The sequence below is a fragment of the Schistocerca nitens genome, unplaced genomic scaffold, assembly GCF_023898315.1.
Source record: "Schistocerca nitens isolate TAMUIC-IGC-003100 unplaced genomic scaffold, iqSchNite1.1 HiC_scaffold_380, whole genome shotgun sequence".
NCBI classification, from domain to species: Eukaryota; Metazoa; Arthropoda; class Insecta; order Orthoptera; family Acrididae; genus Schistocerca; species Schistocerca nitens.
Window position 1 is genome coordinate 881,424 of NW_026045914.1, and position 15,275 is coordinate 896,698.

Sequence of the window (15,275 nt, forward strand, 5' to 3'; positions counted from 1 at the left end):
ATCATGATCCACGACTAACACTTCCCACGAATAGCACAAACCATAAGAAGCACTGGTCATTACTGGCAGAGACCATTACAGATTCAGGTCATGTAGGATGCAGTAGTTATGCATGCTGTGATGGGCACAGAGTACAGTATGCACATGTCATGAAAGATTCAGGCTATGAGAGGCGCAGGCCATCATGGGTGTCGGTCATGGAAATCAGAGACCATTCCCAGCACAGGCTATGACAAACAGGCCATGCGTGACTAGCGTAGGACGCGACAGTCACAGGCCATGACAGACACTGGCATTGAGATGTGGTGTTACTGACGAATGTTGACAATTAGGTGGACTAATAAAGTAAAGAGTAAGGAGGTTTTCCGGATAATCGGTGAGGAAAGGTATATATGGAAAATACTGACAAGAAGAAGAGGATGGTATGACCTCTGTTAAGACATCAGTGAATAACTTTCACAAACTACAGGGAGCTGTAGAGGACAAAAACTGTAGAGGAAGACAGAGATTGGGATACATCCGGCAAATAAAAGAGGACAAATGTTGCAAGTGCTACTATGAGATGAAGAGGCTGGCACAGGACAGGAAATCGTGGCACACTCCATCAAACCAGTCAGAATAATGATGACTCGAAACAAAGACATGATTGGAAAAGACCATGAAAAGTACAGGATGTGCATGACAAGAACATGCCATGACAAGCACACGCCATGAGAAGGTTATGCGTGCCAGGCTTAGACCACGATGGGTGCAGGCCATCACGATCTCAGGCCATGGCCGTACTGGCCAAGACAAGAATTGGCCATGGAGAAGGAGAAGGTCAGTACAGGAGAAATCGGTAATGAGGGTAGAAAGGTTACCTATCTCATGAACTGAATCCCTGGCCGCAACGTAGACAAGTTACTGCATGAAGGGGAGTTGTAAATTCTTGGGCCGCTTTTTCATATTACGATGTACGCCTTTACCTAACGAAATACGTAGTTCTGACCAAGAGTGCTCACATGATAGGTTGTAGGGGAGGGGCGGCTTGTAAGTATGTTGCAGTCCGACCCTGTTTACCTGAGAATCAGGTGTGGCCGTGGCTTCCCCTTGCACACGGACCCCCTGGCTCTGGTCTTATAGGATAGTTACTATCAAGCCATTAAAATTATATCAGTTTCAAAGATTGAATCAAACTATTACAAGAAACATACTCACCAATACTCACACCATACAAGCAAATTTTCCACTGCTTAATAGAAATTTAGTGTAGTGCGTTAGTTGCCACTTAAAAACGAAGAGATAGCGCCATATCTTTGAAGACAGCTTTTGCTAAGTATTCGGACTGGTTTCCTATCTGCCTCGTATTGGCTATCTGTACCGAAGGGGGGAGGCAGGAGGGGCAGAGGGGAAGTTAGCAGCATATATAGCGCTTTAGCTGCGCTTTCCAAACAGGAGAACTGCAGGATGAAGTGCGTATCAAGTGTAATCGTATTTGCTGTGTTATACTGCGCCTGGTCAGGTACGTAAATACATATTTCTTTCTCAATATTTCCTGGAAGTTTTTACTGTATAGACCGCTACAATTCAACAATAGACTTACTGCCATCCACTCTCGACAACTCAGTTTCTATTTAGTTTTGTTTGTATTTATAAATACGTTTATAGTGACAGTAACTATTCACTATCTGTTGGTACTTTTCGTCAATTTCATTTCCGCAACGCGTTTCGAAGTACGTATAATGCCTGATAACATCACAGAAATAAAAACAATAGGACTAATTGATGGTGATTCGTAGAAAGGCATTACATCAATTAAAATAGACGCCTATTTTCTACTTGTTTTGTTAATTATGTCGCGAATATAAATAATTAGTGGTAAATAATGTTTTCGAGACAATAATTTTTTAGCAAGTGCTCACAGCGAAATCGTCAGAGGAAAGTATTATAAAGAAAGTTTAAAAGAAGTTAGCTGGGAATTTGATCTCGTATTTCAGTAACAGGCGCGTTTACGACAGTAGTTTCTAAAAAATACACCCGACATTTTTGTCTACTCTGTATTTATTTTTCGTGCACATTAACACAGAAAACTCTTTTAATAGCAGTAGAATAATAGATAAGTAAAGACGAAAAAATTTGCAATACTTCATATATTTACGACTGTAGCCCATCTGTAGATTACTCTATAATAAGGCCCTCTCCCACCGGAGTCAGTTCTTGTTGTTGTTGTTGTGGTCTTCAGTCCTGAGACTGGTTTGACGCAGCTCTCCATGCTACTCTATCCTGTGCAAGCTTCTTCATCTCCCAGTACCTACTGCAACCTACATCCTTCTGAATCTGCATAGTGTATGCATCTCTTGGTCTCCCTCTACGATTTTTACCCTCCACGCTGCCCTCCAATGCTAAATTTGTGATTCCTTGATGCCTCAAAGCATGTCCTACCAACCGATCCCTTCTTCTAGTCAAGTTGTGCCACAAACTTCTCTTCTCCCCAATCCTATTCAATACCTCCTCATTAGTTACGTGATCTACCCACCTTATCTTCAGCATTCTTCTGTAGCACCACATTTCGAAAGCTTCTATTCTCTTCTTGTCCAAACTAGTTATCGTCCATGTTTCACTTCCATACATGGCTACACTCCATACAAATACTTTCAGAAACGACTTCCTGACACTTAAATCTATACTCGATGTTAACAAATTTCTCTTCTTCAGAAACGCTTTCCTTGCCATTGCCAGACTACATTTTATATCCTCTCTACTTCGACCATCATCAGTTATTATACTCCCTAAATAGCAAAACTCCTTAACTATTTTAAGTGTCTCATTTCCTAATCTAATTCCCTCAGCATCACCCGACTTAATTCGACTACATTCCATTATCCTTGTTTTGCTTTTGTTGATGTTCATCTTATATCCTCCTTTCAAGACACTGTCCATTCCGTTCAACTGCTCTTCCAAGTCCTTTGCTGTCTCTGACAGAATTACAATGTCATCGGCGAACCTCAAAGTTTTTACTTCTTGTCCATGAATTTTAATACCTACTCCGAATTTTTCTTTTGTTTCCTTTACTGCTTGCTCAATATACAGATTGAATAACATCGGGGAGAGGCTACAACCCTGTCTTACTCCCTTCCCAACCACTGCTTCCCTTTCATGTCCCTCGACTCTTATAACTGCCGTCTGGTTTCTGTACAAATTGTAAATAGCCTTTCGCTCCCTGTATTTTACCCCTGCCACCTTCAGAATTTGAAAGAGAGTATTCCAGTTAACATTGTCAAAAGCTTACTCTAAGTCTACAAATGCTAGAAACGTAGGTTTGCCTTTTCTTAATCTTTCTTCTAAGATTAGTCGTAAGGTCAGTATTGCCTCACGTGTTCCAACATTTCTACGGAATCCAAACTGATCTTCCCCGAGGTCGGCTTCTACCAGTTTTTCCATTCGTCTGTAAAGAATTCGCGTTAGTATTTTGCAGCTGTGACTTATTAAACTGATTGTTCGGTAATTTTCACATCTGTCAACACCTGCTTTCTTTGGGATTGGAATTATTATATTCTTCTTGAAGTCTGAGGGTATTTCGCCTGTCTCATACATCGTGCTCACCAGATGGTAGAGTTTGGTCATGACTGGCTCTCCCGAGGCCATCAGTAGTTCTAATGGAATGGTGTCTACTCCCGGGGCCTTGTTTCGACTTAGGTCTTTCAGTGCTCTGTCAAACTCTTTACGCAGTATCTTATCTCCCATTTCGTCTTCATCTACATCCTCTTCCATTTCCATAATATTGTCCTCAAGTACATCGCCCTTGTATAAACCCTCTATATACTCCTTCCACCTTTCTGCCTTCCCATTTTTGCTTAGAACTGGCTTGCCATCTGAGCTCTTGATATTCATACAAGTGGTTCTCTTATCTCCAAAGGTCTCTTTAATTTTCCTGTAGGCAGTATCTATCTTACCCCTAGTGAGACAAGCCTCTACATCCTTACATTTGTCCTCTAGCCATCCCTGCTTAGCCATTTTGCACTTCCTGTCGATGTCATTTTTGAGACGTTTGTATTCCTTTTTGCCTGCTTCATTTACTGCATTTTTATATTTTCTCCTTTCATCAATTAAATTCAATATTTCTTCTGTTACCCAAGGATTTCTATTAGCCCTCGTCTTTTTACCTACTTGATCGTCTGCTGCCTTCACTACTTCATCCCTCAGAGCTACCCATTCTTCTTCTACTGTATTTCTTTCCCCCATTCCTGTCAATTGTTCCCTTATGCTCTCCCTGAAACTCTCTACAACCTCTGGTTCTTTCAGTTTATCCAGGTCCCATCTCCTTAAATTCCCACCTTTTTGCAGTTTCTTCAGTTTCAATCTGCAGTTCATAACCAATAGATTGTGGTCAGAATCCACATCTGCCCCAGGAAATGTCTTGCAATTTAAAACCTGTTTCCTATATTTCGTTAATGAAATCAGGTACCTAATCCAACTTCCTTGAGTCAAATACTAAAAATTATTGAATGAAACTATAACTGTGGAAACACTATGGAAGATGTGCAGTAGTTTCTGTTAGTTTTGCTGTTTTCGTAGCTATAGGTAAATTAAGGAGACCAAGAAATGAATCATGGTTGCCATATTTGACTTCAAACACTGTAATTTTTTCTCCTTGTTTAGTATGTTTAAATATGAAAATATGTTAGGTACTGAATAAAGTGATATCACGGAAATCACCAACAACTCCTATAATAATGTGTATTTGTGGACGGACAGAAATTTTCGGTCAAGGGACCATCTTCAGGCCACGGGTGAATGTAAAATCAGATTGAGAAATGGTTCCTTGTCGTCATAAACATAATTATTGTTGGTAGTCACTTGTCAATGCAGCAGTTATCTTAAACATTTATCCATGAGCCATGTATAAGATGGTGGATTCATGTACAGGTGGGAGATCCTGGAACAGATAAGAGTTGTTGATAGATGCCAAGAAACCTGATGTAATGTTCATCCGTGACTTGAAGATGGTCTCTTGATCGACACTGTTTGTTCGTGAGTAAATACGCATTACAGTTTGTAGCACAGCTTACAGAAAATAACTGCAGGGCTGTTAAACATATCACTGGTAGGTTGTAATATAATGCAGCGAAGTAAGACACTGGAATGGTATTCAGAAGGGAAGCGGTTCAAAAACTCGTTGCTCAGGACTTGAGCTCCGACCATTGTGGACGTCGCAGTAGCGATTGTTTCCAGCAACATCAAACAAAAACCCGGTCGACACAAATTCAATAACAACGGACAGTGTAAACCAAAATTTTAAAAAGTGACAGGTATGGAGTACGCGGTAACATAAATCCTTCGCCAAAAACACGTCTAACAAGCACTTACCTGTGAGCAGAGAGAGAGAGAGAGAGAGAGAGAGAGCGTGAGTTGTTTTCGGACGTGCTTTAAGCAAACTAACTGCCGACTCCAGCACCGCAGTGCAGCCAAGAATTCCTAGGAAAATGTAATATCACACGTAGTAGCAAAAGTCGAAGTAGTGTACCGTCGACAACGAGATAATTAGAGACAGGGCACAAGTTCAGATTAGGAATTGATGGGGAATGAAATCGGCCGTGCCCTTTCAAAGGAACCATCCCGGCGTTTGCCTTAAACGATTTCGGGAAACTGCGGAAATCCTAAATCAGGATGGCCGAACGTGGGTTTGAACCGTCGTCCTCCCGAATGCGAGTCCAGCGTACCAACCACTGCGCCACCTCGCTCTGTCTGACACATTTGGATAACGTCCTTGGGATATAGCGGGAATCTTTCTTCCTTCTTTTGCCTTATTATCCGTCCTCAACATGATAAGGTCGTGAAGGAGATAGTAAGTCGTTTTCCTTGTCCCTCCAGTTAATTAGCTACGTCCGTCGATAAGAGAGGCTTTTTGGCACAGTTTACCAAGGAAAGCATTCTACTTGCTTTTCATGCAGGAACAATCCCAGTAAATGTACTCCCATAACTACCTCAGGGTAGATGGCAGAGGGTGCTTCTACTGCTACTATCACTCTTCTTGGACTAGTGAAATGATTACAGAAAAATCTTTTGTGTTTTTGTTAAATCTAGTAAAGTTTTAGGTCTGCACGTGATGATGGTGAGAACTAGGACATGTGGTTGACGGTGTGCCTTACAGTGCTAGGTTTTTCAGTCTTCTCAGTAAATTTTCAGAGGAATCTGAGGCGAGCTGAGTGCTTGCACGCCCGCTGGTGTCACGTAACTTCTCCACTAATATCACTCAGAGCCCAGCACAGAAAATCGTTTATGCTCTATGGTTATTCACACATGGGAGCTCTACTTACTTTTGGAAGTAGTTTAGAAGTTCGTTGCGCTCCTTACAACGACACTTTTGGCGTTCTATATCTTTAGTTAATCTACGTCTCTAAACACCACAAGCTGCCTCGCAATGTATGTTGAAGGGTACCTATGATGACTCTATTACGCCCCCGTTTTCGTGTTGCGTCCCTATGTCTTCCCATGAAATCTAATTTTCCTGATTTTCCCCGTGTGATCGTTCTGTGAAAGTATCAGCTCTTGCTTGCTGTGCTTCTTTATCAACTGCTTTAGTTCCTTGCACTTCAGTTTATGTCTCCGTAATTACACGAACATAATTTTTTTTTTTTTTTTTTTTTTTTTTGTAGACGGGTGCCTATCCAATTCTTCATCTCTGTTTTTTGTACCTCTTGCGCCACAAATTCCTCTTTTCAACTAATCTTTGATTCCAAATTGTTTATCCTTCTTCCTTACCTTTGACGTCATCACAAACTTCGCCTGGCTTCTATTCTAAAGTTAATGAGTAATGTAGAGTTTTATATGGATATGATACCAGTCTTTCCGCAACTCCCAACCTGGAAAATGAGAAACCCTTCTGTCCTGGTTACTATGGCAGGGAAAGTAAACAAAAATAAAATAATGAAAGGACTGGTTCAGAAGCTTCGGAGTTGCTATACTCACCCATTGGTTCCTGTGGGTAGGAAAGGATTATTATAGGAGAGGAATTGGATAAGAAAATACAGAACAAACGTTATTTGGCTGCTCAGAGAAGACCCGTCCAGCATTGGTGACCCATCCAGTAGAAATGCTAACATCAGTTTAACTTTCAGTTGCAAACACGCAAACGACTTCACCCACAAGGACAGTGCTTCGTTAATGTGGTCTGCCCTGAGGACACCCATAGAATGAAACGTATACAAAAGAAAATAACACGCTGCAGTCAGTCATCATTTGACAGAGGCCAAGAAACGCCTGGCTGAAAGCATGTGGGTCTATAACCAGTTGACGTAGCTGGAACCTCGAGAGTTTATTCAGCCACATGAGCGTGTGTGTGTGCGTGTGTGTGTGTTTGCCTGCGTGCGTGTTCAACATCTACTCCTAAACCACTGGATCGATTTCAACCAAACATGGTACACATATCCCTTATTGTCAGGTGACAATCGCTCTCGATGTAAACACCTCCTGTGTATCATACATCAGGGGATATGATGTTGTAAACAATGAGATGCGTGAAACTGCTGCATTTTCCATGAGATTTAAATTTATCACTTCTTTGCTGTTAACTCGATGCCAACGCATTTTGCAGACACTATCCACAAATACCACTGAATGTTGCTACAATATTATGCCATAGCATGAGAGATCAGAAGCTAAGACGCCACACACACTGAGATGTATGAAAAACTGCCACAACATGCATTACGTTTAAACTAACTCCTTCTTTGCTGCTGAATCTATTCGCAACATATTTCACAGACGGTGTCGACATATGCCGCTTAATATATATATATATATATATATATATATATATATAATATATATATATATAATATATATATATATATATCAGCATACGGCATATACTTCAAGACATACACTATGTGATCAAAAGTATCCGGACACCTGGCTGAAAATGACTTACAAGTTCATGGCACCCTTCATCGGTAATGCTGGAATTCAGTATGGTGTTGTCCCACCCTCAGCCACTCTCGCAGGGACACGTTCAATCACGTGCTGGAAGGTTTCTTGGGGAATGGCAGTCCATTCTTCACGGAGTGCTGCACTGAGGAGAGTTATCGATGTCGGTCGGTGAGGCGAGGCACGATGTCGGCGTTCCAAAATATCCCAAAGGTGTCTATAGGATCAGGACTCTGTGCAGGCCAGTCCATTACAGGGATGTTACTGTCGTGTAGGCAATTCCTGTTGAGCCAGAAACATGAAGTTTGGCGAGAATCAAGCGTCTCTCTACAAATAAAGGAAAAAAATCCGAAAACTGTTAATTTGTAATTATATTAAACGAAAAAAGATATAATTCCCGGGATCGATGTGATACCAGTAACAATAACAGGCAATAATCATAGAAATTCTCGATTCCCAGGATGGATGAACTGTCTATACACATAGTGAAATTTGTACGGAACCCTCGGTGGACGTGTTCTACTGGTACTTATCCGAAGTTTTTCGAGACAAATAAATTGTGCATAAGAAGAGGTTGTTGTTGTTGTGGTCTTCAGTCCTGAGACTGGTTTGATGCAGCTCTCCATGCTACTCTATCCTGTGCAAGCTTCTTCATCTCCCAGTATCTACTGCAACCTACATCCTTCTGAATCTGCTTAGTGTATTCATCTCTTGGTCTCCCTCTACGATTTTTATCCTCCACGCTGCCCTCCAATACTAAATTGGTGATCCCTTGATGCCTCAGAACATGTCCTACCAACCGATCCCTTCTCCTAGTCAAGTTGTGCCACAAACTCCTCTTCTCCCCAATCCTATTCAATACCTCCCCATTAGTTATGTGATCTACCCATCTAATCTTCAGCATTCTTCTGGAGCACCACATTTCGATAGCTTCTATTCTCTTCTTGTCCAAACTAGTTATCGTCCATGTTTCACTTCCATACATGGCTACACTCCATACAAATACTTTCAGAAATGACTTCCTGACACTTAAATCTATACTCGATGTTAACAAATTTCTCTTCCTCAGAAACGTTTTCCTTGCCATTGCCAGTCTACATTTTACATCTTCTCTACTTCGACCATCATCAGGTATTTTGCTCCACAAATAGCAAAACTCCTTTACTACTTTGAGTGCGTCATTTGCTAATCTAATTCCCTCAGCATCACGCGACTTAATTCGACTACATTCCATTATCCTCGTTTTGCTTATGTTGATGTTCAAGACACTATCCATTCCGATCAACTGCTCTTCCAAGTCCTTTGCTGTCTCTGACAAAATTACAAGGTCATCGGCGAACCTCAAAGTTTTTATTTCTTCTCCATGGATTTTAATACCTACTCCGAATTTTTCTTTTGTTTCCTTCACTGCTTGCTCAATATACAGATTGAATAACATCGGGGATAGGCTACAATCCTTTTTTTTTTATTCTCCTGACGAAGGCGAAATTTGGCACCTAGAAAGTTTTCCACCTCCACTCTTCAGATATATCCCGAAAGTTTTCCACCTCCACTCTTCAGGTATATCCCATCTCTCTCTTACATGCCTCTCACTCCTTTCTCCTGCCTACGCCCCCATCCCTACGAGTGCTGTGATTGTCCTAAATCGACAGTAATTTTTTCGCATGTAATAAGTCAGCACACCCTAACTCAATTCCCACACTATAGCTTAAATATCAGAACTGTCAGCAATTGGATTGGCGACCAAAAATATGAAGTATTCAACCCTAATACCCTTCGTTTCGATTATTTTTACGCTTCATACCCACAGTCCATCCCTAGGGGTGATGGGGTTTCACCCAAAAAACGGATTTTTTTTCCATACAGTAAGTCATGCCAGCACACCAAAAAACATCTTTGTTGTCTCTGTAGATATCACGCTACTGTTGCAGGAAACCACCTCTAGACTTGACGTGGACCTGAATTCGGCGAGAAAGATAGTTCACAAGTTTCCTCAGGTATTCCAATTGCAGCAGAAAACACTCATTTATGGTTAGACCAAGTAGAGCTACCAAATGCAGCAATGCTAGTTGCTGCTTTTCACCGACTGCTCCAAATAGTTCTAGACATCTAGACATCTAGATCTAGCAATCCAACGGGCCAGTCTTCGTGCAATGGGGAACTTCAACCAGGGTGAATGCGTGCAGCCCTCTGAGCAGGCCTGCTGTTATCTTGGAAGATGGGAATGTCCACAGCATACACATCATTTAGATGTAGAAGAATGGACAACAAGTCGTCATCTGGAATGCTGAAATAAACATCGTGGTTCATGGTGAAGTACGAGGGTTACCCAAAAGAAACCGAACTCATTGTTTTGAACTTATTTATTCACATTTTAAGCACAAACCTTCAGTCCCCTCCAAAGTATTCTCTAGTTAATTAACACCTTTGTCTAATCTTTTATTTTATTTTTCAATACATTGTTTAGATTCATCTTTTGTGATGCTTGACAGTGCCCCCATCGTTTTTATCTTCACCTCAGCAACGACATCAAAACGCTTTCCTTTTGTGTCCGTTTCCACTCTAGGAAACAAAAAAGAGTCGCACTGGGCAAGGCCGTGTGCGTGAGGCTGTGGTTGGGGGGTTGGGGGTAGGGGGAGGGGCAACGAGCAACAGGAGCCGTACAATTTTTGGTCAAGAATCGTCGTACAGACAGGGCTTTCTTGAGGCGAGGCGAAGTTCTTCACTGGCTTGATTGTTGCTTTGTTTATTTTTGAATTTGGGTTATTTCTGGACTCTTCTTTCAAGGCACAGCAAGCTTCCATGGCAACCCATCCTTTTCATTCCCAAATCTTTCACAATTCACTGCAGTGAACTCCAAGCCACTCCAGACAGCTCCACAATTTCTTCAGTGGTTCGTCTTCGATCTTTTTGATAACTGCACAAATGTTTTCAACATTTTCATGTGATTGGGCAGTGGAAAACGACGAGAATGATGTTTCTTATCAACTAACATTTCACCATTATTGAAAACGGAAAACCACTCGAACACTTGAGTTTTTCCCATATCATCGTCCTTGCATACCGTTTTTAACATTTGAAGAGTTTCTATTCCACGGTTTCCGAGCAAAAGCAGAATTTCACCACAGCACTGTGTTCACGAAAATTAGCCATTGCAAACGCGACAATGACACAAAAGAGTTGTCACTATGTCGAAACTAGACCTGAGCTTCTACAGCGACGGCACTCGGCTTACTCACTTTGGAATGTTCCTTCTATGTGCTCCTAGCGACAGAACGCAGTATTAAAAAAGCCCTACCCACCAGATAATTTGTTTGGTTTCTTTAGGGCGCTCCCTTGTAATCTGAACGAGTGGTACACAAGTCACGGCACGAAAAACACCACAAAAGTCAAAGAATCAACTGTGGCCTGGATTATTCCCTCCAAGCATTCCTGGTTAAAAGCCCCGTTAGCTCGTAGATGCACTGGACGCTATGGCTAATTCGGAAAGCGGCGGAAGCTTCACTCATCGGACGACACTACCCCCTTCGTCAACTGCTGCCTAGTTTCTGAGATGTCTCCCTTCGTTAACTGCTGCCTAGTTTCTGAGATGTCTGACCTACTGAAGAACTGCAGAGTCTTTATGTGCCGCTGTCAGCAGTCGTCTTGTGGGAGGTACCTGACTCCAGGTGCTCATTGCAAGCTGTACACTTTGCAAAGTCCGCTAGGATACTAGTCGAAATGGACCTGCATTCACTAACAAATACATCATCTTAATCAAATAACATCGAAAGGACGGCTGCAGTTGTTCCATTTTATTACATCAGTGATGAAGGGTGAATTGATCTCCACGTAGCTATTCTACTCCAGCTAAAGCGTTCCAAAACGACAGTCTGCTGTTTTAAGGATTCACTAATACTTTGTTCCATGGCCGACGTAGAAAGTTTGGTTGAAATTACGCTGCGAGCTGTCAGCTCTTCCTTCCCGCACCACTACAAATAAGGCTGTTAGGGGTGACTTAAGCCTAAAGTATTTTTTTAGACAGTACGCTCTCATGTCAACCACATTTGGTTGAAACTACTCCAAACATTCGAAAGTAGTGTTTTACATGGTACCCTTTTTCTGGTATCACATCAGTCCTTAGGAGTTTAATCTTATATTGTCTATCACGATAGACGAAACAAGAAAAAGTGTCTAGACATGGGCTGTAAAATGTATACGTTAAGAGCTACGACCATTTGATCATCTCCGCTACTGTGAAACACACCTCTCGTACTGAACAAGTGCCCACAGCTCTTGAGGCACCCATTCTAGAGCACTTATTTACTGGACTTCTTTTTCTTGTTTAGGTCCACACTACCACTTCTGAGAGCTGCGTACCCTACAATCTTAGCAAAAATAGTGCCGTTACATGTAAGCCACTGTTGTAGGAATCAGAATTACTTTCACTTACAACTTTCGACTCGGTCGTTTTTGGACCTGAGTTCCTTAATTTTTCCATAATACCTGAAAGCCTTAAAGCAGAAAGCGACAGAGAAATAAACGAGCGGGGTAGAAAAGCAGACGCATTTCGGATGAGTGTCAGAAGCCTGAGATGGAGTAAGGATGTACCCTAAATCAGTAAAAAGGTTATATACCGGTCATACTATGTCCCGATTCTCACATATGCATCAGAAACCTGGTTTATGAAAGGAACAGAGAAAAGCAAAGTACAAGCTAGTGAGATAAAATTCTTGATAAACAGTACTGGAGTGACAAAGATAGACAGGTTAAGAAATGAGAGGATGAGAGAGTTAATGAAGGTGGAAACATTACAGGAGAAGATAGAGAAATCAAGGCTGAGATGGTATGAACACGTTAGGAGAATAGAGGAGAAGAATATACCTAGGAGGGTACACGAGATGAAACAAGAGGAAGACCGAGAGACAGATGGCTGAAAGGAGTAGAAGAATGCGTCCAGAAGAAAGGAGAAGACTGGACCGAGGTGAAGAGTGAGAGATGGTGGCAAGACAGAAGACGATGGAGAGGCCAATGTTCCATACAGACCCGGCCAGAGGTTGGAAACTGTCCAATATGATGATGACCTGAAAGTCTGTAACATGTTCAGAGAATCTCCCGGTATAAGAAAAAACTCACATATTTGTAGTTGCATAAACAGTAGAACTAAGTTACAACTTTGATCATCCTGATTTGTTGTATTGTCAAAGGGTTTTTTGAATTTCTAATAATTTGCGTATTAAATGCCTAACAACATTCAGAAACAGGAAATAATTTGTACTAGAACTGTGGATTTGTGACAGGATTGTTTTAAGTAAATTAAAACAGCTTAATCATACAGTTATAATAATTCACTTTCACAAGGGTTCACTCCGTGACGTACGATTACACTTTTGTTTTCAAAGAGGTGAGTGAGCTATAAAGATCCAGTTTCATTTTTCCTGAGGTGGCTCTTTCTTGCTGTTTATGTCTGTAGCAAACAGCCATTTGGAAATCTGTCTATTAACATTGACGTTTCTGTTTCAGGTGCCAGCGCGTCTGACTCTGACGATGGTGAGTATCATTCTACATTTCTACATTCTTCAATACAATGGTAAATACTTTAAGGGGGCGAGGGATGGGGAGGGGTGGGAGCGTAAGACACTAGTACCAACGAAGTGAAACTGCATCTTAATTTGACAGTTGAACAGCCAATGTAGGTGGTGGAGCTGCTCGTACACAGTCTGACGAAAAATATGCAAACGCCCCTATTTAGTAAGCCAACGACCACAAGATGCCACGAGACACGGGCTCGCCAGTGTAAAATGAGTTTAGGACCATTGTCGTGTCGGTAGACACGGTCGTTCACGAGAGCTCAGTCACCTCGAATGCGAACTAGTCATTCAGTGTTACCTGAGAAATAAATCTATCAGGGATATTTCAACCCTTCCGTAGGTCCACAAGTCGACTGTTGATGAAGTGACTGTGAAATGGAAACGAGAAGGTAAGACCACTGCTAAGTTAAGGCCAGGCGTACCTAATGTATTGATGGTCAGGGACCGTCGAGCACTGCGGAGAGTGGTTGCAAACAGTTGCATGAAATCAGCAGATGGAATCACTCGTAAATTCTGCAGTGATACCATCAGTCCAGCTTGCACAATGACTGTGTGTTGGGAGTTAAAAGTAATCGTGGACAATGATCGAAGAGCTCCTCGTCAGTTGCACATTTCCATAGTCATAGCTAAGGGGTGGACAGCGAATGACTGGGAACGAGGCTACACCCTGTGACAATCCGATGGCAAGATTTGGGTTTGAGGAATACTGGAGAACGTTATCTGCCATCATGTGTAGTCTCAGCAGTCAATTGTGGAGAAGTTGGTGTTACGGTATGGGGGTATTTTTCGTGGTCACCGTGTGGTTCCCTTAACGCGCTTAAGGGAACATCAAATGCGGAAGCACTATGTAATGTGTACAGTAGAGGAACAGTTGGGACACAATGACTGATTGTATCGGATTGACAATGCACCCAGCCATAAAGCGCCATTTGTGAGCCAATGTTTTGTGGACAATAACAGCCCTGAAAGGGACTGGCCGGCTCAGGGTATAGATCTGAACCCAAAGAAATACCCTTAGGATGAGTTAGAACGACGACTTCGCTCCAGACCCCAGGTCCAACATCACTACATACTCTGGTTTCGGCTCTTGGGGACTAATACACTGGAATTGAGACACCTCATTGATAGGGTCTCCAGTAGAGCTCTAGCCGCCTTATGTCTAAGGGTGGGCGCACCGCTTGTTAATGTCCACTCACTGGACACAGATCAGGTGGTGTGTACATATCAGTGAATCAGCCACGCGTCGCAAAATTCCAATGGGCACTCACGTCGATTCCATACGATGACGTTTGTCACAGAGAGCAGCACGCCGTCGCCAGTTCTTTGATCACTGACGACGCCGATCGCTACGAAGGGATAGGTGGCAACTAGCAAGAGTTTTCTAATTGAGCAAGCCATGGCCCAAAAACAACTCACATTTATCAGGATGAATTATTTCACACGAGTAATTGGCAAGTCTACTGAAAATTGCGCTGTATTGTTACACAAAATAAGACATGCTTACGTATGTATACTAATCTGCATTGTCTTTTTTATCTTCCAACACAAAGACAGACACGAGTTAATACATATCAGTTTCCCACCTACCCTTACTCTCATTTTCCAAACTGCCACTACAGGTAAAAAGAATGAGTAACACTCCCCCTCCCACCAACACACAAACGCAAATTTACCCTGTATTGGACTATATTAAAAATGTGGCAATGTACTTGCTTTGTAGATTAAAGTACACTTAAATACTTTCACCGAATTGTTGCTAAAACTGTCTAAGAACCAGCTGACATATAAATAGATATAACG

General features: G+C 41.9%; 1 protein-coding gene across 1 annotated transcript in view; it reads left to right on the plus strand.

Annotated features, from left to right (window-relative positions):
- Positions 1-1,438: 1,438 nt before the first annotated feature.
- LOC126230333 (carbonic anhydrase-like) overlaps positions 1,439-15,275 on the plus strand; it is a 68,001-nt gene continuing 54,164 nt past the window's right edge. The window contains exons 1-2 of the mRNA XM_049942391.1: positions 1,439-1,501; positions 13,408-13,434. Coding sequence (XP_049798348.1) covers positions 1,447-1,501; positions 13,408-13,434 — 82 coding nt within the window. The 5' untranslated portion in view covers positions 1,439-1,446. The remainder of the gene's footprint in view (positions 1,502-13,407; positions 13,435-15,275) is intronic.